The following is a 25,074-nucleotide window of genomic DNA, read 5'->3' as shown; positions in this document are numbered from 1 at the left end:
GTGGGGGAGAAAGAAGTGAAGTCAGATTTTATTAAAACCTAGCTGTAACCACAAAGCTATGCCTTGGAATAGAATAAATCAATTAAACCCCCAAATCTTCAAAGCCTTTCAAAAAATATTTTCATCCTTTCATTTTGAGTAACAGTGCAGCAGCATACTTACATTGCTAACTCCCACAAATACAATCCCACTCCAGCTAATAAAAAAAATCTCTCCACAAAGCCTGTGTTTTTAGAAAGTTGGAGTCTTTACACAATTCTGACCACGCACATCCAAGCCTGAAGTACAAAAGTCTTAAGATACAAAAGGCCAATATAAAAATCACTTGTTTAGTGGATAAACTAAACAAGTCTAAATTGAAGCATGAATTTCATAAAAAGGTTAACTTATTTGGGTGAACCAGTCTTAACCTTTACCAGAAGTAGGTAGCAACACTAGAGAGTGGATCTGCAGTACTGAATACTTAAGAATTTTAATAGAAGAGAACAGAACAGAACTATTTCAGTTGGAAGGGACCTACAACAATCACCTAGTCCAACTGCCTGACTAATTCAGGGCTGACCAAGTTAAAGCATGTTGTTAAGGGCATTGTCCAAATGCCTCTTAAACACCGACAGGCTTGGGGCATCGACCACCTCTGTAGGAAGCCTGTTCCAGTGTTTGACCACCCTCTCGGTAAAGAAACGCTTCCTAATGTCCAGTCTAAACCTCCCCTGGTGCAGCTCTGAACCATGCCCATGCATCCTATCACTGGATACCAGGGAGAAGAGATACATCATTAAAAGAAGGTACTTCAGTATATCTCGGTGAAGTTTATTCTTTTTTTCCACAAGTTAATGCAAAGCAAAAGTTCTAGGTAACTGAGAAAAAGAAAGTAATATGCTTTCTTACCAAACCCAGGAACAGGCCAATCAATAAGGTAGCTAAGATGAAGAGTGCATAAGAAATCCAAACATGAATTCCAAGAGTGCCAGTGAGGTAGCTATGAATTTGCTGGAAATGAGAAGAAGATACTTAACTTCATACCTAACACCACTTACGATTTATACTGCCATCACCATTACATAAAATTGATATCTAATTAAGACCTTTCGTTTAACAGTATTTATACTAAAGTTTTCCCTCTCAAGCCCTAGTCATCCTTAAAAGTCATACTGTAATTCTTTCAATACCATTAAATCTTGTTTTTCTTTACCAAGTTGTTCACATCAAAAGGCTTTTTAAGCAAAGGATGCATAATTCCTTCTTCCTAAGTTATTCAGCATTAGAGATACCACGTGTAATCTTACTGTGGACAAATGTATGAGGAAGGCTCAGAGCATACAGGAATGTATCACAACATTCTTGATCCTTATATTCTCTAAGAAGGTGGCAACAGTTGGAGACAGACTATTGGGCTAGATGAACCCATGGCATGAACCGGTACATCTGCTCTTATGGCCTCTGTGGAAGAAGCCCATACAGTAAGCATCCCCAATAATGACAGTCGCGGCACCAACAGAAGTCGACAAAGATGAGTATTTAAGAAAAGGTAACTTATAACTTAAACATTTCAGAACCAAAAAACCAACCAAGTCAGGTTAAAAGCAAGTGTCCTTTTATACCCACTTCACAAGCACATCACCAAGTGAAAAAAAAATGTAACCGTATACGGAGCTTTATCCCCATAATTACATCTGGGAAGCAGTGGTAGACGCTTAAAGTTGCACAAGATCCAAATATATACCTAAATTTGGGAATCCATTCATTAACTAAAATTGAGCCATTTAGTTCTTACTCAAGCTCTTTAGTTCTTAAAAGGAGCCACCCATTCTAAGCAGATACCGAGTAAGTGATTTCACTAACAAATTTAAAGAGAATATTCCAAATACAATATTAAGATTTCTTTGACACTCAAGTCTGTTATTCAAACCTACAAATTCAATTGACTGAACCAAGCATCACAGAGTCTGGTAGGAAGTAAGTTACCACATTAGACCTCTTCCAAGAGTATATCCATTAGAAAACAAACCACAACCAACATTTACAAAAGTTTAAATATTGAAATTCCAAGGTCTTTTTTTTTTTAATGTCAGAACAGCTTCCAACATTTATTAAAGCATATGCAAAGACAACACAGCAAGAAGAGTGAGGAAATGTACAGCTGGAATATTCATCAAAGCAGAAAGCAAATTAGAGAAGGTTTCTTCCCAGAGCATTTAATTTTTCAGGAAGGAAACTAGACAGAGACAACATCATTACACAGCAACCATGGAAGAGAAATGCCAGAAGGCTATAAAAAGTTAATACTATCCAGTGAAAGAAAGAATCAAAGATAGCTTGCACAGGAAACCTAATAACTGAAAGTTCCGTTTGATTCTGCATTAGTTAGATGCTAACTGGAAGTGATACAAACTCTGTTCAAACTACTACATTTATTTTTTGTAGCACATGTTACAATATTAAGACCTTTTGCTACAATCAAATACAGTCTCTCAGTCTTGGCTACACTTGAAGATTTTAAGAAAGAGTATGTTTCCTGACCAAAATTGGAAAGGTCTGAAAATTCTAAGCATTTGCACGCTACAGGAAAAACTTTGATAGCTCCCAAATGGAAGCGTCTTGAAATACTTTTAAGCTCAAAGCATACTTCAGTGTACGCTAAGCATTTCTCCTTTACTTCTGATAATTACTCTACTGTCCAAATTTGTTGTGTTCCTATGCGAATGGCTTGACAGTTTCAAATCCAGATGCAGAAATTCTTACTAAAGAATAAAACCATTACCCTCTCTTCTCCTGTACAATACACTAGATGCAAAATTAACTGCAGAAGAGGATAATACACAACTCTTAAAATGAACCTGCACAGAATCCTTAGGAGTAGTATTAAATGAGAGAACCTGGTAGATACTAAATGTCTTCCTGATGTTTACAACCATTTCTGCAGCAGCTCTCACAAAATTACTCTATCATGTTAGCACGCTTTGATAGAACATTTTAACTATACCAAGATAATAAGAACAGAAGTATTTTCAGTATTGATGATAATCTTTACAATCAAACTGCCATTTTTGGCATAGTCTATTAGTACTACAAAATTTATAGTGCAAAGATAGTATACAACCAATGTACAGTAAATGTAGGGAAAATTTAACTCTCGTAAAAGGATAATAAAAATATTCAGTTTTGACTGATTCAGGTTTTGACTTCTAAACAGAATATTACTCTAAGCATGAAGAGGAGCTATGGAAAACACTACCACATAATTACTTACCCTGATCCATCCAGAGAGGTGAAATAGTCCTGCCATGCCATGCATCCTAGAAAACAAAGAAAAGGAAGGAACAGGTTAAGACAGATAGGAGTTGAAGTACACAGCAAACTGCCCAGAAACCAGAAAAAGATTCTATCTATGGACTTTCAATGCCATTCAGCCCCTAGTAATTGTCAGAAGGAGGTTACTGCAAATAAATATATTTTCTCAGTATTATGTCCATTTAAGCCAGCTCAATGCAAAGCATTGAAACAGTGACTTGAAAGATGACATCTGAGCATAATCAAGAAATAGTGATTCCACAGGTTAACCCTGTGCAGCCATAACCACCTTTTCCCCAACTCACAGCAGCATGCAGCCCTGTAGCACCCCTCCCCATTACTAAATATCCTAGAGCTCTTCCTCATCCTCATATGAAAAATAAGGACACCCACTGGATCTTTGACATGGATTTACAAATAGCTTTAGCCAGAATGAAATGCAGGGCATTCACATCTCTCGTTCACCTTTTACATCATGCAAGCATTCTACGCTATTTCAAAGCAAATCCAATGCTCTGAAAATAAATTCTGATATACTGTATAAGCACCACACTGTTTCCTATTCCAAGGGAGGACATAAGACTTCCTTGTAAACAAATAAACAAGAAATCCTTAAAGCTAAAGGCTGCCTGCCCCAAGCAGCCAAAAGTCATGAAGTAAAAATCTACATAACCATGCATTTGATTCCAGTATTTGGCAGATATTCAAACTGACACCTACATATTGCTCAGTGGCTGTACTTTTTTTCCTTTATATATTTTCAAAGATGATATAAACAAGCCTTAGTAGGCATGAACAAAAGTGAGTGTAGAAAATAAACTGCTTTTAAAGGTGAGAAACTGGAAAGCAGGCTGTCAATACAGATTGCTTCTGCAAAGCCTACGTGTCTAGGGAATAAAGGCCTTTTGTCTCTAAGCTGTCAACATAGTACCCTGAACGAATAATGAGCTATAAAGCATGTTTGCTGTTAATAAAAACAAAGTGTTACATTATAGAAGATGGAGACTTCCATCCCGCTACAGGCTCCACAGCTTCCCATTTTCTCTCTAAAACATAACCTTGAAGATCTTCCAATGTCCGTGAGCCTCGGTATCTGCGAAATACTCCATCATTTGCACTAAAAACCAAAAATACGCATTAACACAGATATCCCTTAAACTGTATCTATGGTAAAAAAACAAAAACACCCACGTACATTACATATTTGACTTGCTCAGAAAGTTGAACACCTAAGCATCGTGTAATCCATGATGGAAGGTCTCAGTTTTTAAACAACATGAGTTTTGCCATTTATTAAAAATTCTATTTTTCTTAAATTCACTCACACTACAGCAAATACAAAGCACACGAGGTTAACAACCAAATCATTTTTTAGACACAACTCAGAATTAAAAGTGTGCATATATATGTGTGTGTGTATATGTATATATGCATGACTCAATACCATGACTTAATAAAGGGTTCAATATTTAAAGGATGACATCTTCTTACTGCAGAAGAGATACAGCAAACATCTTTCCCGATCTGTTTTTAACAGTATTGATAACAGGGGAACTTTGTAAAGTCACTTAAAAAGCCTCAGATGAGGACTTCATCAATACAATCAAAGCTCTAAACAATAACCTGAACTGGAATCAAAAGTCAGTATTCCTTCATTTTTACCTGCATTTCAGAGTTACAGTTTAAAACAAGTGACAAGTAGGAGTCAACAGTTACATACTGGTACTGAGTCAACAGATGAAGAATTCCAGCAGTAAGAGAAGCAGTACAACAAACACTGGAAAATTCTGTACTGTTTTACATGCGACCTATGCAGTCAGTTATTCAAATGAGAAATTTTAGTGACACTTACATAAGGTCAAGCATGTCTGCTCACATACGGTCGGGTTTCTAGAAGCCAATACTGCAAACTTGCACCAATTTTTTACAAATGCTATTAAGTGTTGTTTCCACACTGAAAAAGCATCACTTTTATCTAGATACCAAACTGTTTGTAGGAGAACCTTCCACCATAAGTTAAAAATGCATACTTTATGTTCATTAAGTGCATTGAGCTCCTAAGCAACGTTTTAGAGATTGACAAAAATGAAATAAGCCAGTTGTTCATTACATCTTCCATGCCGCTGTTCAAACAGGACAGGAAAAAAGAATACATACTGAAACAGACAACTGTTTCTAGTGTGACACACTTACTGATAAATTGTAGGAAGTGTTGTGACAAAGAAACGACCACTCAAGCCTAGAAAGGGAAGAAAAAAGCCACAAACGGTTCAGTAAAACTGAAATTTCCCAGCATTCTGACTTATCTATAAATACCTACAGATCTGAATTTGTAGAGTAGAAAGCAGCAGACTGCATAGCTTTAACCACTGTTTTGTAAATACAGGTTTACAGTTTGTCTTCAGAAATGCTACAAACAGCAATAGATACTAAACACTGCTGACAAATTAGGGAAAAATGCTTACCTTGAAGAATGTTCACTACAAGGTAATTTTTCTACATGGATTTCGCTAATCAATACTTGCACACAGCTGAAGTTTTTGACCAGACCAGCAGTGTGCCCCTCCAACCAAGAGAAAGAAGAGTCACACAAACGCACCCATATTCCAGGATGCTGTGTGCTTGTGCCTGTGCACAGTCTCATCCAGATGAACTTTGTTTCATCTAGAAAGTTGGGCCACTAGCAACAATAGCAATGACAACAACGGCTAACAAACTCTGGCCCCTGATTTTAATTCATGCTTTAGCTGTTTTTAAATGATTTAGAACCACACATTTCAGATCTTAGGTACTTCAAGTCATTAAATAAATTCATCTTTGTATTTGCTTGTTTGCTTCTTCCAAATAATCTGTGTACACTGCACAATCAGTCTGCTCTTATATCCTGTAGGAAGGCTCCATCTCTCATAAACGCAACTGTAGCAAGACGTTTTGGATTTTTCTAGGTTCTTATCCTTCCTTCCTATACATCTTTCCTCTCCAGGTAAATAGAAATGGTATGCCAACAGATTGATAATAAAGCTTGGGATGTCTCAGCATTCTGTTCTGTAAAATATTGCAAGTTTAAGCCATGAGAATAATTTTTAACATCATCTAAAAGGGTGGGTCATGTCAGCATTTTGAGCATAAGACAGAAGAAACGACAAAGAAAGTTTGAAGTAGGGCTTCAAGAGGCTGACTGGAATTGATCCCCATCCTGAAAGTGGGTGTTTCACTGACTGGCAAATACATAGTAATCTTTTTATAAGTATCACCCTAGACAGTGACAACATAATGCAATTCATAGGACAGAGAAATTATCCAAATGGTCAAAAAGCAGCTTGTGGGGGAGAAGGTGTTTGAAGTTCTCGGGCCTTCTACTCAATACTGCTACAGAGTAATAGGTGCAAGGGCTTCCAGCTTCACTGCTGTGTAAGGTACACCATTGAAGATCTCCCAGTGTATGGCTTAATTGCAAAAGAGTCAGCTGTGAAGCTTAAAGCTCCCAAACATCTCATAAGCATGTTGTCTGTACGACTCAACTCGCTAAGCTGTCAGGTGAAGACATCACTCTCTTCCCTCTGCTTCCAAATCTGAGGAAGTCAGGGCTACTTGACACTACCACCTCCTGACAATTACAAAAACCTGCAAGTGAGAGGAAGAACTCACCTTAGTGCTTAGTAATATTATTTACTATTCAACACATCCGACTTAAAGACTGCAGAGATTAAAAACGTGCTACTAATGCAGTCTATTTTTGGGGAAAAAAAATACAGCAGACTTCAGAGATCACCAACCCCTAGATACGCAGTCTAACTCCATTAGTAAGGGCTACATTCCTCTAGCTAGTAATTGCCAGTCATATAATGTACTCCGATAAAGAGTACAAATCAGTTATTTAACTTTTCCTTTTAAAGTTCTGTGAAAATATTTTGGGAAACTAAGTCCTTACTCGGCTTTCAATAAAACAACATCTTTTGGCACCAGGATGTTAGCCATGGAAAAGTATTGTAGCAACAGGGTTTCTGCCTTTAGAGACAAAGATGAGCCATACTGAACTAAACTAGGTATTTTTAAAAGTTTCAGTAGTAATGTTTTTCCTAGTCTGAATTCCCCTATGGAATAGGCAAAAAAGGGGTGTGGGGTTTTTTTGTTGTTTGGGGTTTTTTGGGAAGATGTTTACATCAAACCAAGTGCAAGCATCTTTAGAGTTTCAAAAAGGAAGTCTTCTTCATTTCAATTTTTCAGCTTTCTGCCTTTATTGCTATAAGAGGCAGGGTGGTAGAAAACTTTATAAAGAACAGCTAAAAGCTGTGCCAGCACAGGGAAATAGGAAGTAAACAAAAACACAAGTGTAACAGTAGAATTAATCAAGCAGAAAGCACAGCTGCACAAGAAAAACTAGGTGGAGAGCCATAAAGACCATAATAAGCTTAAGAGCAGAGGAAGTCATGGGAACACTAAAAGACCCTCTGAAGTTCTTACAAATGCTAGTCAGGCAAACAGAAAACAAAACAGCTAGCTTAAATCTCTCTTACCAGTAGCCTATCCTAGAGCAAGTACCAACGGTCTCAGAATGAACAATGAAATCTGTAGAATATAAAATCTGTTGCCAAAATGCATCTAAGCATCCCCAAAACATTAGTTGGAGGTTTGTTGCTTATCTAAGGCACCTCCTTAGAACAGTAAAACCAGATGTGAGCCAGCTACAAAGAGCTGGCTGAACAGACAGTAAATTGTTTTGGTGCATGTTTAATACAAACCTGAACTGGCTAAGAGTTTAACTTGAAATACAGTTTAGCATCTGTCTTTGTTTGCAAATCAAAAACTGACATACATCCATTATGAAGTCAACAGCTAATCAAGAATAGGAAAAAACTTCAGTATTTGCACACACGCACTCCCCCAAAAACACACAGACAATATAGATGCCATCTAAAAATACAGCTGCTTTCATTAAGCAACTACTCCAAGAAGATTACAGAAGATCCAAGAAGTCTTGCTTTAAATCACAGGTAAATGTTGTGATTAGGAGCTTAAGAAAGGCACCACAAATACACAGAACTTTGAGATCCAGAAGCATCTCCATTACTTGCTCTTGAAATACTGAATGTTTCAATAGAAAAGACCAGGAAAGAATAAGCACTTTAAGACTAGTACCTCACGTGACTGAAATATGCTGTAAATCCATTAAGGCTCTGGTGGATTTATTCTTTGGGCATCTGCTGTAGTTAAGCACCATGAACGGCTACTTTCTCCTGCAAGTTTTGGAAGTGCAATTTTACGCAACTCTGCACTCATCTAGTAGTTTTCCCCTAATTTAATGCATTTTGACTACTTTCAGTTTGATGAAGGGGTTACATAACCAAAGCTAATTAAGGTACCATTGTGCAAGCAAGAACCGGAGATAAAGCACTTAAGCACACCAACCGAAAGGCTGAAGCGTAAGCGGTAAAAATACCTCAATAACTTTGGAAAGCTTCCAAAGGAGCTCATACACCTTCAAAATTTCATCAGCACCAAAGGTCAAATATGTAATAAATCTTTGTTTTCCAGTTTGAGTATTCATTAGTTTTAGAAGTGGCTACAGTTTTCATGCTTTGTGCTGAACTGATATGGTAGGTATATTACGCATGCTTTGGTACAAATTCATCATTTTGGGTCAGCCCTTTGACTTGCAGAAGTTAAACATCCTCAGAGGTCAAGACTCTTGGCAACATTAGAAATTCAAATATCTAAGGAACTTCTGGTTAAAAGTCGCATCTAAGGTCTTATGAATCTGGCACCACTCAGCAGTCAGAAAAATTTAGACCAAACGAAAGTATCAAGTACCCGACCCCTTCAGGTCCCAACACTGCCATTCAAGTTTTTTACCAGGAAGAATAATTCCTTTGAGATCTCAAGTATTTTATTTTTACAGCCTCACTTCTGAAAGTGCATTTTTAAGTTACAGTCAAACCCACGTGCCACAATCAAGATTGAAATCCTTTTATTTGAACACTGCATAACCAAAAGAATCCCTGCCTAATTGGGAGAAAATAACAGGACAGGATTATAATGGATCCCCATTTGCAGCCTTTACTCCAGAGTAACCATTACTTTGTTTATGTGAAAAAGTTGGCTTTAAGTTTGCATCTATGAAAAAAATTTTAATATTAAAGCTCATCTATTTAATAAACTGTTAATGATTAGTATATGCACTAAAGGAGAGCCCCACATTGGCAGCTTTCTGGAATAAGAGTTTTTGTATACTTCTAAACTTTTAACAAAACATTAACCTACACAAGGTCTAGAACAGCTGGCATTTTCTTGTGAACTTAAATTGCTGTATCCAAGACCAGAGTTTAAGTAATTTCCCTGCTGTTAATTTGATAAAGCTAACTTGTTCAGCATGTTTTCAACTAATAAAAGGGACACATTTTCCACACACTTTATAAGGCAAAAAAAATCAGTAAAGCTTAGCCTTTTTATTCTAGTAACATCTCTGCCTAACTCTGTCAGTCTTTTGATACTGCTGATAAAATCTTTTATCCCCTCAAAGCCAAAACAAGCACGAAGCATTCCCAAGAGGTGCAGAGGTTTAAACAATATTGGTACTGCTCACACAAACACACATTCAAAACTTTGAAGGGACTCACTAAAGGAATAAATAAGACTGTATTCATGCTTCTGTGGGCAGTTAGAAAATCCTTTTTGTAAACACATTTGCATATGTGCATTACCAACAGAAAACAACAGTAACCTCTGTACTTTAAAGCACTACTACAATTAAACAAGACAATAAGCCAGCACCATCATGGAAACAGTTAAGAACTTATTAAAGCAGGCTCACACTGTGGTAATGCTACCACACCCTGAAACTCTCGGTAACTGGAGGCTACAGAACTGGATTCTTCTGCAGACAGTTTGGAGGAGAGCGCAATGAGACAGGCAACAGCTTTCAGTGAAGTAGATTAAAATAGAGAATAAGCCCCTTTTAATACAGTATTAAGCCAGATCACTCCCCCTATTTTTTAATCCTTCAAATTGAGTTTATAAACTTGGGCTCACAGGTATGAACTATATGGAGAAACAAAACGTGGATAACGTTATTTTGACTTAGAAATCTCTTTTCTGACTTGGCTGGTATCCCAGGTACTCCAGTAAAATAAAGCACACTCCCAGATACTAAGTGGTACTTATATTGAATGATACCTTTTACTAAAACAGTCTATTTCATACTATACCTGGTTCTTGAGTGACATCCACCTTTCCCACAGTGACATCTAGATGTTCGCTTTCCTTTGCAAAACTCTCCCACGTCAATTCAATCTGTTGACAAGCTGGACACCAAGGAGCATAGCTGAAGGGGGAAGACAGGTTAAATATTTTAATATTCTTACACTTACAGACATTCAAATTGATTTACTGTACAGAGAAAATACAAACACATCAATCACAAAGGGAAAAAACCTACAGTTTTTCTTAATCAGGTCTACCGAATAAGACAATCAAGTAGTTTTTTTATCAATCCCTTCGTTCCTCCTCATATTATTAAAACAAATACAAATCTCCACAGATATGAGAAATTCATATCCAAACCCCTCACCGCTTGTGATTTATTCTATTTACATATGAAATGAATCCATTTCCATGGCAGCTATCTGAATTATTGAAGCCAGGCTGTCCTCTGAAGCAGTATCCTTCAATGTAACATTTTGTATTTATTTCCCACACCTCAGAACTTCTAGAAATTACATCTGCCTTAGGCCACTACTCAATATACAAAGCATGCCCTTTTTGATAGCACTCTTTAGAGATTTAAAAAGCGTGCACATCAAATTCCTACTGCTCATACTGATTGTCTTTAAGTCTTGTTTTTTCCCAGGATTAATTTCAGCAAAATGAGAAAGCATGTTTCAAGAGCTGAGTTTTCTATACTACCAATTGCAATAATCAAACCAAGTTTGCAGTTGTTATTGATAATATCAGCATGGAGACAGAACAGCTAATATGAAAGGATAATATCAGATAACGCTTAAATGCTGATAAAACCCCATTTGCCATCTTTATGTATTTTACCCTAACTTGGTTGACAAAGTCTGTGTCAAACTTGTGCAGCTTGCAATGGTCTGTCATATATGCAATTAAGGTAACGCAGAACAGCCAGGTATAGCATGTAACCGAGCCATGGCAACTGCCCATACACAGACTTACCCTTTTACAGATGAAGAGAGACCTTTACATGGTTTAACCTAATTTATTGGCGGGGGTGGAGGTGGAATTGTACACATGCAGGTTTCTGATAGCAAAAGTAGTGGGTCTAGAGACAGGCTACTTCTCACAGTACTCCATATATGCTACCACGCTCCCCATCCATTGTTAACAACAGAAACAAATTTCTTCATGGACATAGTCCGATATCCTTAACAGCCCACATAACCACTACACTCTAACTGGGAACCTCCACAAGGAACTCCCTTACTCCTTCAGTTTGTCTGCCAGTACTACTATCTGACCTAAAGAGTGGCATTTCCTATTCTCTGGCTGTCTTCTGATCAGGAATGCTTACTTTCTTAGTGGCTGCAGACAGAGATCTCCCCAGCCACCCACTGATGTTTCATGTAAATAAGACTGAACCTAAAACAGGTAGGTTTCTCACAGAAGCGGTAGAATCAAATTTACTCCGAATGCTTCATGGTAGTTTTGAAACCTAAGTACTTAAAAAAGGAAATCTTGTCATTTGGAAGTTAAAAAGATACAATTTAAAAATACATGTTATGTTTAACCGTACCAGAAATTTATTATTCTAAGTATGAAAGCCAATACCTTGTTTTTTTGCATCAGCATCATTCTGTGTGAGAGCATCTGAAAAAAGTACATAAATCTTATCCTGCCAAGAAACAGCCCCTCAGTATCTTTCAAAAAGGTGCTGGAAACAAGTCTCACATGCAGTGCTGTTTCCCATTGTGCTGCTGGCCTACAGAGCACAGAGGGCTTTTAATAATAGTTTGATAGATACTGTACTTTACAAAGAGTATTATTTTATTACAGTAGCTTGACTGATAAGAAACTGCATACATCCATCAGATAATGCTGCTGATGTTGCTCTAAGATTAAAGACAGAAGTTGGAATATTTTCTAAATCCAGCTTCTCTAGATGTGTCAAATTCACGCCATGAGATTTTCAAGATTAATACACCCTTTAGCCTGTTTCAGGTACCATCTGATCTTGAAATAGAAATTTGGGCCCTATCAACACATATGTTTACAATTGACATTCACAAGCATTTCTTCTAAGTGAAATTAAGTGGAATATTCAATACACATGTTAATATTCATATGATTATAAATACTTTATTTAGCTCAAAGCAGCATTAAAATCCACCCGCATCACAGTTTGGTAGTGACAGAACATAACAATGAACTTCACAAAAAGTCTTAGTTGTTGGCTTCCTAGTTTTTATTACCAATATTGGATGTGGGATGGCAACAGTCACATACAACGCTACAAGATCTAAACACTCAAGCTGAACATTGGCACAGACAATCGGGATTAAAATATTTGCTTTACATTCCTGAAATTACACATCCGATTTCTGCCAGCCAGGAGACACCCTGTCCCCACATATACAAGAGAGAACTTGCAACAGACATCAGATTTTTGCAAGAGTTATCACTGCTGTTTACATCAACATCCTCACTTTTCTGAAGCTTTAATGTCTGCATTTGTTATGCAGCATTTGAAGCACTAAGGAATTCAGGAGTGCCTCCTGGAAATAACAAAAACATTCTATTGCCAAAGCTTTATTGCGTCTCCTCTCAGGCTTAAAATACCTCCCTTTACACTTTCTCTTTTGGTAACATATAGAAGAGTAAAATACTTCACACTTAGGTCACCGTTATCAAAAGTTTCAAAAAACTTTTTGCACCCTGAAGAACTGAAGCTTAAGGAGGTACTTTATTTCAATGTAAGCTTCTAATGAATCCTTTAGAACCAAGGCCGATTCGTATTTCTACAGGAGTTGTGGTACAGCTACCATTCTTATATTCCCCAGAAAAAAATCTGTAGGAGTGGAAAGCAGATCCATTTGTGTGCTGTGAAACCAGACTTCATTACTTTTCATCGAGTCACAAGATGCAAGACCAGGTCACTTACAAAAGCAGAGGTAACCAAATTTCTTCTGCCATACTCCACAGACAGACCAGAAAATAATTAGCACCTTGTCAACACCACCGAATTTAGGGCTGTTACTCCTCTAGCTTCTCCCTTTGCACAAAGGGGTACCTTTAGCTATTAACTTGTTGTTTGCATTGTGCCCTATGCCCTACAAGCGTGCCAAGAAAACAGCACTCAGGTCTCTCCAATTTAAAATCAAAGTCCACTAGAATTTAAATCAAGACCTGGGCACTTGGTTAAGGAAAGAAAGTTTTCAGTAGCCTGTTACACATTAAAAAGCAATTTACTGATCTCCACCTTTTAAAAATCAGATTGAAAACACCACATACCTATAAATTACACATTGCCAAGTTATTCACTGCAAGCAGGTAGTGCACATTTCTCAACATATACTTCATTTGTGGCGTTACCAGACCTCTTATATAGCACAAAGCTTTATAATTGAAATAGCCTCATGCACTGTCTACCCTCCGTAAATAAGGCAACTAACATCTATCTACTGGTCAGGTCCACTGCAAGAACAATCGACTTAAGCAGATCAAAATCACTATTTCAAAGTAGCCAGGTGTTTTCCAGTTCCTACTCCAATCCATTACAATACCTGAAGCTTTTTCAGAGGGCATAAAGAAAGCAATCCAAAAGCAAAATTTTAAGCTCTTAAAAAGTCAAAAGCAAAGTCTGTGTCTATCTCTGATCTCAAGCATAAAAGACCAAGCTTTGGTTTTCAAATACCAGCAACTTCACTGATGGCTGCAAAACAAAAAAATAAATAAATACTTAAGTTAAAACCAGTTTGAGCAAACATGCCATTCAGTCATATCACTACAGAGTTGATCAGTAAACAGAATAATTTTAATAAGATTTACTGATACACAGTTTCCAACTCCGAGCCACTAATCTCTCTTCTTCTAACTGCTTGGCTAGGGAATTCACCAGTTCCCTCATTTTCAAATGAATGTATCTGCTTTTTCACTACCATTATCAGTAATTATGAGTGTTGAACAGATGTAACCTCGAATACCATTCTACACTTTGCTCTGATGGTAATTTCAAGAACTTGCAAGAATCTAGGAACAGAGGAAAAACAGCTTTGGATACAAGCACGAGAGGATTTGCTGAAGAGAAAACAGCAGAATAGGCAACATGAAAGTTTCCCCGTTTAGTCTAGTTTTTCTCTATTCGAGACACACAACTTTTTATAAAGGTACTGCTTACGGTACACCAAACTATTTGCTGGATTTCAGATTGGGTGTACTGTTAAAATTAGAGGTGCAAATGTTGAGACAGTACCTAATAGAACGGTAAAAACAGTATCAGAATGAAATAATTATTACTTTTATTCTTTTAAGTAGCTTTGCCTTATTGCTACAGAGTTCATAAACGTGCAAAAACAAGACAGAGCCTGATGTCTTTGGGTGTTATCTTAAGACTATAATTTGATTCATTCTTGTTCCTAAATACAGATAGGTCTTGAGGCAGAATAGGCATTGTCATAATTTCCACAAATGATAAGCTTCAGCAAGTCAACTATATGGTTTTAGTCTCCTTTTCAAGTGAGCAGGTGGTAGCCAAAGATATAAAAAAGTTAGTCCCTGTAATCTACCAATACCTGTATCAGAATAGTACAGGCTCTGGAAGCTGACAAGAAGTTTCCTCCAGTGCGCCAAAACCCCTCCAGAACAGACAAGACCTCCCAACCCAAAAACAGTTGCTCCACAAGAGTTAAACAAGTGTCATGGTTTAACCCCAGCTGGCAGCTAAGCCCCACACAGCCGCTCGCTCACTCCCCCCACAATAGGGGGGGGGAGAATTGGAAGAGTAAAAGTGAGAAGACTCGAGGGTTGAGATAAAGACAGTTTAACAGGCAAAGCAAAAGCCGCGCGCACAAGCAAAGCAAAACAAGGAATTCATTCACTGCTTCCATCGGCAGGCAGGTGTGCAGCCATCTCCAGGAAGGCAGGGCTCCGTCATACGTTAACAGGGACTTGGGAAGACAAATGCCATCACTCCAAACGTCCCCCGCTTCCTTCTTCTTCCCCCAGCTTTATATGCTGAGCATGACGCCATACGGTGTGGAATATCCCTTTGGTCAGTTGGGGTCAGCTGTCCCGGCTGTGTCCCCTCCCAGCTTCTTGTGCACCCCCAGCCTCCTCGCTGGTGGGGTGAGAAGCAGAAAAGGCCTTGATGCTGTGCAAGCACTGCTCAGCAGTAACCAAAACATCCCTGTGTTATCAACACTGTTTTCAGCACAAATCCAAAACACAGCCCCATACCAGCTACTGTGAAGAAAATTAACTCTACCCCAGCCAAAACCAGCACAAGTTTTTTTGTTTGTTTGTTTGGGTTTTTCTAGTTTTGGGGTTTTTTTGCAAACTGCCAAAGCCCTAACTATCTCAAAGAGCAAACAAAGGAAGATTCTTCCCTGGATTCTCCTGCCAAGCTTCACTCAAACGCGTTAAATCACAGACAGGCCTGCTGAACTGACAATACACCGAGGCACTGTTCTGGGGAATTTGTTTCAGGGTACAAGCTCAACCTTATGAATTCCCATTCTGCATGGGAATTCCCATTCCCAACCTGACATGCCTATCTTTTCCAATAATACTTGAATAAAGGGGAAAAGTAACTGCATACCATTGTGGTGTGATGCACCAGAAGCCAAACAAATTGTATTCTCTAAGATAACGTTTCAAATGCTACTTTCCAATTGTTCTACAGCTCAGTAACAAAACGCATTTTAAACTTCCAAGAACAAGATGAGAAGCAAAGCAAGGTATATCGTAATTATTCAGCTCTCTAATTTCAAAAAACAAGAAAAGGATAAGAGTGCTATCTGCAATTAAAAAAGACCCCAACAGCTTTCCATTCACAAGCAGTTTTTTTTAAAGATGGAGAACTGATTTTTAAAATGTAAAGCCAATCAATCACTGAAACATTATGTGAAATCTTCTAGAACTTGAGCAGATTAACTTCCACCATTCCAGATGTTTTTGTCCCCTTCTATAATAGTAAAGCATCTGCTGCCAAGGACATTTCAGTTTCACATTTTATCAGTTTCTGTTCAGCCAGTGCATGGCACAGTAATCAGCTGCATGTTTAGTTATCTAATAAGAGTCCATAGATAATTTGGTCACTTCCCCTGAAGTCAGTGGAGGGCTGCAGAAGCTTCAGAACCAAAACAGAGTTTTGGTAACTTGATTTTCATTCTCCCCCACTTTTGGGTTGGTGGGGGTTTTTTTGGTTTTTTGTTTTTCGTTGGGTTTTTTTTGGTTGTTTTTTTTTTTTTTTTTTTTTTAAGAATAGGACGAAGAAAAGCCTGGATACTAACAAATAAAGAGGAAGTAAGAGACTATACTCTCCTAAGTGACAGAAAATTCCCAATGTTACTGACCTCACAATTTAAGTTACAGTCATTGTTAAATAATTGCGTAAATTAACTCCTGAAGAATTCCGTAAAAGTGTTTCAAGCCAACTGTTTAAAAGCATTAAGCCATGTAAATACCAAAACATTCAGTTAGCTCTTTAGCACACTCCCTTGAAACTACAGACAGAAGTGCTAGTGGGAGAACTGAACCCTTGTGATAATCCAGCCTACTAGATAGCAGGACAATGTTTCATGATAAATGATAATGAGAAAATAAAGTATGGCCCTATGCTACAGGCATGATAAGCTAGCCTTGAAAACATGACTATTACTCACACTATTCTCCCGATCTTCACCTGGCTAGAATTAAAATAGAAAATTAAGACATTCTTTTTTTAGGTACACACAGCACTAAGTCTGTGCTGAAACAAATGGGAACCAAAACATTTAACATCCTATGTGGGAACTAAACTAGAGATTTTCCCGATGGGCAAGTTCCTCAAGTACTGCAGGGGCAACAGGAGCATATTAAATAGTATCATTTGTAATCGGAGGCATAAAGACAACAAGTTTATTATTGGACGGTTTTTTGTGTGTTTGTTTGTTTTAGTCTACTTCAAAAAGAGGAGGATGTTAAATTAAGATCAGTCAAGCTTGGAACAAGCTATGTTTACAAATGCAAAATGCACTTTTAAATAAACAGACCAGAAATTAGTTTTCTATATTCCTAATAGACACAATATTAAAAATAAAGACAAAAAAATTCCTCGTATTAACGAATTATTATCTTGCAGCTACAGACTAGAGATAAGTCAATAAGGAAACCTTTTATAACAGTTCATTCCAGCATCACACTCGCAGCACTTCAGTGAGGATCTGTGCGCTGCGATAGTAACAGTAAGCAAAAAGTGTTTTAATGTCTTTCAGAGACACAGTTATCCAGAACATTTTTATCAAGGAAATGCAGCAGTGCTTCCAGTGCCTGCAATTTTGCCAACTATGAATAACCGAATATTTACAAGAAGTCAGCCAAGTACACACACTTCAGCTAGGAGGGACGAAGGAAGAAAAAAAATCCTATTTCCACTACAAATCCCGCACACAAGTAATTTCTGACTTAAGTTTCTCTATTTGTGCACCTGAGAACAATAAAAAAGTGGTAGCATACAGTAATTCACCTACACTACTTTCACAAATAGAAAAACTGACGTTAAACAGAAGTAGTAGTATCTGTCACTACCAGGGCAGAAGGCTTCAAGCCAGTAATCTAGAGCAGGTGACCAAAATAAATATTTTTTTCATAGAGATCCTATAACAACATTTGCATTAAAAAAATAAAAATAAGTTCTGCTTGGAAAACAAAGGTCTTTCAAACAAAAAGGAGGTTCTTTGACCAAATGAGGTTTTGATGAACAATATTGTAGTCTGGCCAACAGACCTACCACACAGCATGGAAGGAATCAATGAACTGACATGCAGGACTCCTGTCCGGATCACCAGCTCTAAACCAGATAAAAATCAGTAGAAGCCAAAATCCATCAGCATGAAAACAGCTGCAAGAATCATAAGAAATCAATGCTAGATCTCAAACTCCTGTTTAGACACGATTGGGAATCTCAAACTCTCACTAATTCAAGAACAGCAGCGTTGAGTTAGCATCCTCAATAAAGACAAAGGTTCCTTCTCAGTTAGGAGAAGAGCAGAAAGCACTAGAAATGTACCACAGAAAGTAGCATGGAGAAGCAAGGATCTTTCACACATCAAACACTGTACATAAAATAAAAACAAGTCTAATTTAAGCAACGTACCAACACGCACTGTATTCAGCAAGCACTAAAGCTGATTTTGTCACCCTTGCTATTGTCAGCTACCTGTCACTCCAAACCAGAGTGCAATGTTTCAAGCAGAGTAAAGACTCACAAAGTATTTTAACTGTTCATTATCCCAATCACTTCTGATTTCAGTCAGTTCCTCTATTCTTTTTTCCTCAGGGGCATGCACCACTAGTTCTTTAAATATTTTCTCTTAGAAATGAAAACTTTGAGTCCTCATAAACAACCTTTTTCCTCTTTAAGGGTCATCAACTCGGGTATGAATCAGTCACTTTCATACAGTAGCTTCCACATAGGACTAAGATGTCAGAAGTGGAAAAATTTCAATTTAAAAAATAAACTTATTTTCTCCCACTCCAAGATCATCTCTTCCCCTACCTTTTAGAACACAATAAATGAAAAGGAAAAAAAAGACTCAAAATCAAACCAAAATCCTTAGTCACAACAGTGGGCATCCCAGGGTCTCTTAATCAGCTATTTCAGGATTGTTCCCATCTATTCACTGTTTAACACCAGGTATCCAGTAAGATCCTGAGCAGTAAAGCCCTAGGGGAAGTGATCGTCCCTCCCCCTAATAAGAGACTGCAGATAACTCAAATTCAATACTAAAACAAAACTTAAAGCAGCTGGGTAAGTAAGTATTTATGAGGGAGCATGAGTTCAGCTGCTGATGGGCAACCCAGTCTGTTTCACAGGCTACCCAGTCTGTTTCAAACTGCTCAGACTCAAGCACTTCCACAGAGGAGCAGAACACATACCACAACAAAATCCTGTTTCATAGCTGCACAGCACACAGATATCATGTGAGCAGACAGCCTATTTAAACTACTTTTTTTTGTTAACGGCTGTCTTAAAAAAACCCTCAAGTTCCTTTTCCCCTTTCTAAATACAAGCAGGTGAGCTAGCCTCCAAGGACAAAATGTCATGTGCATTTCAAGAACAGTATCATGTCACAACTGAAGCCGTGACACCATGACAGTTAGTTAAGCACTTAAAACCCTAGCTGGCAATAGGCAAACCTCTCTAGCTGTCACCAGGATAAAGCAAGAGCAGCACTGAAAAGTTAATGAAATCTGATGCATCTCCCTTGAACAACGAGAACTCGCATAGAGCATAGAGCAACGGGGCTGGAAGTGAGGGCGTACCGGGATATTATGTAACGCCACTTTGGAAGCCTACTCCTGCTAAATATTACTACCAAATTCAGCCTTCCCAGCTTGCACAGAATCCAGTGAAAGTCCCAAATGGGTAAGCAGTGCAAGGTGCAGTGCCTGATCCTATTCCCCAGCAGGCAGTTGTCTTGAATAACACCGCTGAAACGTAATCAACGACACCACAGCTTACCGAAACGTGCCCAGTTTAACCTTGGGGCTCTCAGGCGCTCTGTGCCCACACAAGACCAAAACCTGAAGGAAAGCTGCCTTTATCAGATCATCTCAAACAAGGTCAGCGTGTGCCTTCAGGCCGAGGGCCGGCAACGCTTGGTGGAAGAGGGGATCACGGGCATTAGGTGACCCTGCGTGGACGCGGCCCGGCCGCTTCCTCCCTTGCCCCCCCCCCCCCGGCCAGCCATTGCAGGGGCGGGGAAGGTGCGCGGCTGCTCCCGCGCTTCCCTTCGCGGGGTGGGAAGGCCGGCACCGCCCGGCCCTTCTCCCCCCCGCGACCGGGGCAGGCGTTAGCGGCCGTGCCCGCTCCCCGGGGCAGGCGCCGAGCTGAAGCCGGCCGCCCCACAGAGGGAAGCCCCCCCCCCTCAGGCCGCCCCCCCTCCCCGGCACGGTGCCTCCGAGGCGAGCGGGAAAGCGGCCGTTACTCACAACTCCAACATCCACTGGCCCTGCAACACCAGGCTCCAGTTGGAGCCGCCCAACACCTGCACGCGGCTCCGCGGCTCGCCGGGGCTGCCCGCCCGGGGAGGGGAGGAGGAGGAGGCGGCGGCGGCGGGACCCAGCACCGCCGCGAGGAGCAGAGCGGCCGCGGCGCAGAGGAGCCGCCGCCCGCCCCAGCGGCCCGCCGCCATGTTCAACCCGCCCGCCCCAGGAAGTGAGGGCGCGAGCGGCCGCCGCGGGGGCGGGGCCTGCGCGGGCGCGAAGGAGCGCGCGGCGCGGCCGTTGGGCAGGAGCCGTTAGGCGCGAGCTGTGAGGCGCCTCCTGAGGCGGGCTGTGCCGCGACCGGCGGCTCTCCCTCCCTTCACGGGGAAAGGCTCCGTTGTCACAAGCCCGGGGGAAGTCTCAAGCCCGAACTCCAGCTCCAAGCAGGGCCACAGGGCACGTGCTCCGGCCCCACCGTCGCGGTGGCTTCGCTGCTCTCCATCAGGTTTATGAGTCTGTCTTGTATTGGGGGCGCCCATAACGGGATGCTGTATTCAAGGTGCCGTGTTATGAGTGCTGAATAAAAAGTGATAATCGCCTCACTGGGATGCTGTTAGCCACGGGCCCTGTCGGGCTGCACTGCGGGATCATGTTTAATCAAGTGTCCCCAAGGAACTGCCTGTCCCAGGCAGGCAGCCTGTCTCTGCCAATGCATTGTTTAGCCCATCCCAGACATAGGACTTTGTGTTTTTCCTTGACTTCCATGAGATTCCTGTCAGCCCCATTCCTTTGGCTTGTCCAGGTCCCTCTGAACAGCAGCCTTGCCCTTGAGTGGAATGACTGCACTCTCAACTAATGGTAATTAGGACAGTCAACTTCCTTAGCCTGGTAAATTGACCAGAAAAAATAACAATAAATGGCTGTACAGAGCTGAGCTGCCTTCCTGTCTGATACGGAAATTAGTTCTCGTTTGCTGAAGACGATCTTGGCTTGGAAGTAACTTGTGATGAAGAATTTTCTAACAGTTACCCCAAAAGTTAATAAGCCCTGTTGTTAAAACGTTTACACACTTTTTCCCCCCCAGTAGAGGAAACAGTGGGACTTGCCACCTCCGGATTTTGTCACACTTGGCCAGTTCGTCTTATGGGGCTCCTTTACATTACTCCCATATTTCTCCATAGGAATCTGGGCTTTGATCAAACCATTCCTTAAAGCCTGAGTATAGATCTGGCCTTTATTTATCGACACTGAAGTGGACTCAGCATTAGCATCTGGGGACAGAAGCAAAAGATTGCTCCTAGTCAGGAGGAGTTTAGCAGCAGCTATGGGCTTCGGCTATTCCTCCAACACGGAGCGAGTGGGGAGACAGGCCTGCCCGTAGCGCCACTCACGCTATGCAGAAATGAAACAGTGACAGCAATTTTCCTCATTTGCTACTTCTCAACAGTAGGTCACCTCTCCCAATGACTCAGTGATACTCTCTCCTTGCTAGGTATTCAAGTAGTACCTGCCATTACCAAAGAAGAGTTTTGTCGACAGCTTCCCAGCATTGTAGAGATCCCTGCTTTTCTGAGCTGTAAGCTTCTTACCACCACAATTAATACCAGCTGAGGATTAAGTAAGTAAGAGCCTCACGGAACACATATCTTCTAATATCTTCCATGTGATACATATAGACTGAACTTAAAGTCTCTATATTACAATTTTTCTAATCTTTCAGCTATTCTTGTGGTTTGTTAAAAAAAAAAAAATCTTTCTCTAATTTATCAGTGCTCTTCCTGAACGGGTAGTCTGAAAATTGGATATGGTATTTTAGCAATGTTTAGACCTGAGGTGTATAGTGAAGAGAAAGAAATACAGTGGTAGAAATTATTTGAGAAGACACACACTTGGCTGAAGTTCCTTTGTGAGGAGGTAGTACAGAAAGGACTTTTTTCTGCTGCTCAGTAAGAACTGGGGAAACCTGAGGGAAACATGCTAGTTTTTCTATAGATTCTTTTGCGGGGAGGAAGTGATTGGCCAAAACCGAGAGAGGTTTGAGATCTGGTGGAGCCAAATTAGGAGAATTTATGTGACAAAGAGCTGATGTGCAAAAGGGAAGATTGAGGATCATTTTATTGTGTGGTACTAGGTGCTGAATAATCATATATGTGTCCTCAAAGAACATGCGAATGAAGGGGGTGGCAAAACAGATCTCCATGAAGTGGCTAAGAAGGAACATGTAAAATGATGGCTCCGAATATATTGGAGTGTTCCTGTGAATTCAAAAGGACCAGGAAAGAAAGACTTGAGGATGAAGAGAGCAAAAGACTTACTTTGTAAGTAATTTATAAGTAATTTCTAGCCACATTCAACCCAGAGGAGGTTTGCAGTTCAGGCAAAGTCTGCTCAGGAACAAGGCAGAGTTGCTTTCATCCCTAAAACAGAACAGGGCGTTCCTAAAACAGGGGAAACATGTCACAGTGCTGCTAATCCCTCTGAAGTAGGTCAGGCTTGCAAAGTGGGAGAAGATACACCTCATTTGAACCTGATTAAGAGCATGAAATGAGAAATGGATAAAAAGAGAAAACAAGGAGGGCCAGTTAGAGAAGACAACTGTCCGGGCCAGGCCATTTATTACTTTCATGATTACTTCAATTACTCTGTCCCTTACAAAACTTACTCTCCTTTAGCTTCATTGGGCTTCTGTTGAACCTGTACATCTTCAACTTTTACCCTATATGTGCGTGGGTTGCTCTGCTGGCTTTGCATAGATATTGAGAGTTACAGTTTTCCAACTTCCATGCTCCGGCTGCTGGTACAGAAAAGGTTTAGGAATCAAGCTGTCAGTTTAGGTTTTGACAGCTGTTGATGGAAGTGTATCCATTAACTGCAGTTAAGTTTTGGACAGAATTTGAAAAAAAAAAAAAGATTTATGAGTTCATTTCTGTAGTTGTTTGTTTTAATCTTGATTATAAAATGGAAAGTTCAACTATAGTATGGAAAGAACAAGTGTGGTAGACCCGAATGAAGGGGAGACGGCAACAACATATCTTGCTCCTGTTCTGTGATACTGCAGGCACTCATGTCACAAATATTTCTATACTGGAATGATAATTTACCTTGGTGACAGGTCCCTGCTCTGCAGAGAGGACACCACCAAAATACGTTGTTTCCTAGACCTCCCTAGCAGTAATTTCAGTGTTTCTCTTGAAGGACATGAGGTAGAGACTGCTTTGTGCTCCATAAGTATTTTCTCTGTGTCAAGTCTTTATGTTCGCTGAACTAAAATTTAGCCTCCTGTGATAGTGTGACTTTCCACCGGAAAAAGAAGGGAATTAAAAACGAATTGATTTTAAGTGTGTGGTACAGGGGGTACAGTTAGAAAACTTTTTCTGTAAGTTTGTTTCTATTAGGTTTATTTTCTGCTTTATTGAATGTTGTCCTATTATTAGTTTGTGTGGGTGTCTCATGGTTGTCGTGGTTTAATCTCAGTCGGCAACTAACCACGCAGCCGCTCGTTCACTCCCCCCCACCCGGTGGGATGGGGGAGAGAATTGGAAGAGCACAAGTTAGAAAAAGTCATGGGTTGAGATAAAAACAGTTTAATAATTGAAATAAAATGATAATAATAATATGATAATAATAATAATACACAAAACAAGTGATGCACAGTACAATTGCTCACCACCCGCCAACCGATGCCCAGCCAGTCCCCAAGCAGCGGCCCTCCCGGCCAGCTTTCCCCCAGTTTAGGTACTGCGCATGACATCACGTGGTATGGAATGTCCCTTTGGCCAGTTTGGCTGTGCCCCCTCCCAGCTTCTTGTGCACCTCCAGCCTTCTCAGTCGGTAGAGCATGGGAAACTAAAAAGTCCTTGGCTAGTGTAAGCATTACCTAGCAACAACTAAAACATCGGTGCATTATCAACTTTGTTCTCATCCTAAATCCAAAACACTGTACCAGCTACTAGAAAGGAAATTAACTCTATCCCTGCCGAAACCAGGACAATGGTAAAGAAAGGTATTCCAGCATTCTTGATGTTTTCTTTCACTGTGTGCCACGATGGATTCATGACACTGCCTAAAGCAGAATAAATTATTGTAACACTCATTTTCCTAAAATATACCTAATATCACCATCTATGTAATTTTTTCAGTTCTATACTGGATTTCCAGAACTACCTTCCTAAGCTTTTGGAATTTGTTTTTGATGAATTGTTTGTAAAACTAGAATATAAGAGGTTATTATCACACAGACAATAGCAATTTTGATATTTCCAATTTTAATTTAGTCTGTACATGTGCCTAACAAAATAATACTTGCAATATATTTTTCAGGATGTGAATGGTAAAAGAGTTTGAAACTTGGTTTATAATTTAAGACAAATAATGTAGAAGAGAATAAACAATATATGGCCAGAAATAAGTATTGCATGCATGTTCTAACATGGATTTATTAACCTTAAAGCTTGTGATATTTAAGGAGAATGGTGCAGTTTAAAATAGATCAGTAAATACACAGCACTGTAACTAACTGTTGGAAACTCACCATGGCTCTGCCTTTGATATCTATTTAAAATGAACAAAAACTTTTATACAAGAGTTTGACTTTTGGCCAGGAATGTTCACATCTGCCCCTTCATAAATAAGACTACA

General features: G+C 39.8%; 1 protein-coding gene across 4 annotated transcripts in view; it reads right to left on the bottom strand.

Moving 5' to 3' along the window:
• Positions 1–25,074, bottom strand: part of TMX4 (thioredoxin related transmembrane protein 4) — a 79,003-nt gene that overhangs the window by 4,200 nt on the left and 49,729 nt on the right. For 2 of the 4 annotated variants that reach the window (XM_076335124.1, XM_076335123.1), the window contains 5 exons: positions 10,500–10,615; positions 5,488–5,533; positions 4,283–4,411; positions 3,254–3,299; positions 892–993 (listed from right to left, as the gene is read on the bottom strand). In XM_076335124.1, the coding sequence (XP_076191239.1) occupies positions 892–993; positions 3,254–3,299; positions 4,283–4,411; positions 5,488–5,533; positions 10,500–10,615 (439 nt within the window). Of the gene's footprint in view, positions 1–891; positions 994–3,253; positions 3,300–4,282; positions 4,412–5,487; positions 5,534–10,499; positions 10,616–20,442; positions 20,646–25,074 lie in introns of those variants that run through there. The other 2 variants (XM_076335122.1, XM_076335125.1) reach the window with 2 other exon arrangements.

Source organism: Aptenodytes patagonicus, chromosome 3, assembly GCF_965638725.1.
Source record: "Aptenodytes patagonicus chromosome 3, bAptPat1.pri.cur, whole genome shotgun sequence".
Classification (NCBI taxonomy): domain Eukaryota; kingdom Metazoa; phylum Chordata; class Aves; order Sphenisciformes; family Spheniscidae; genus Aptenodytes; species Aptenodytes patagonicus.
This window is presented reverse-complemented; position numbering and strand designations above follow the sequence as displayed.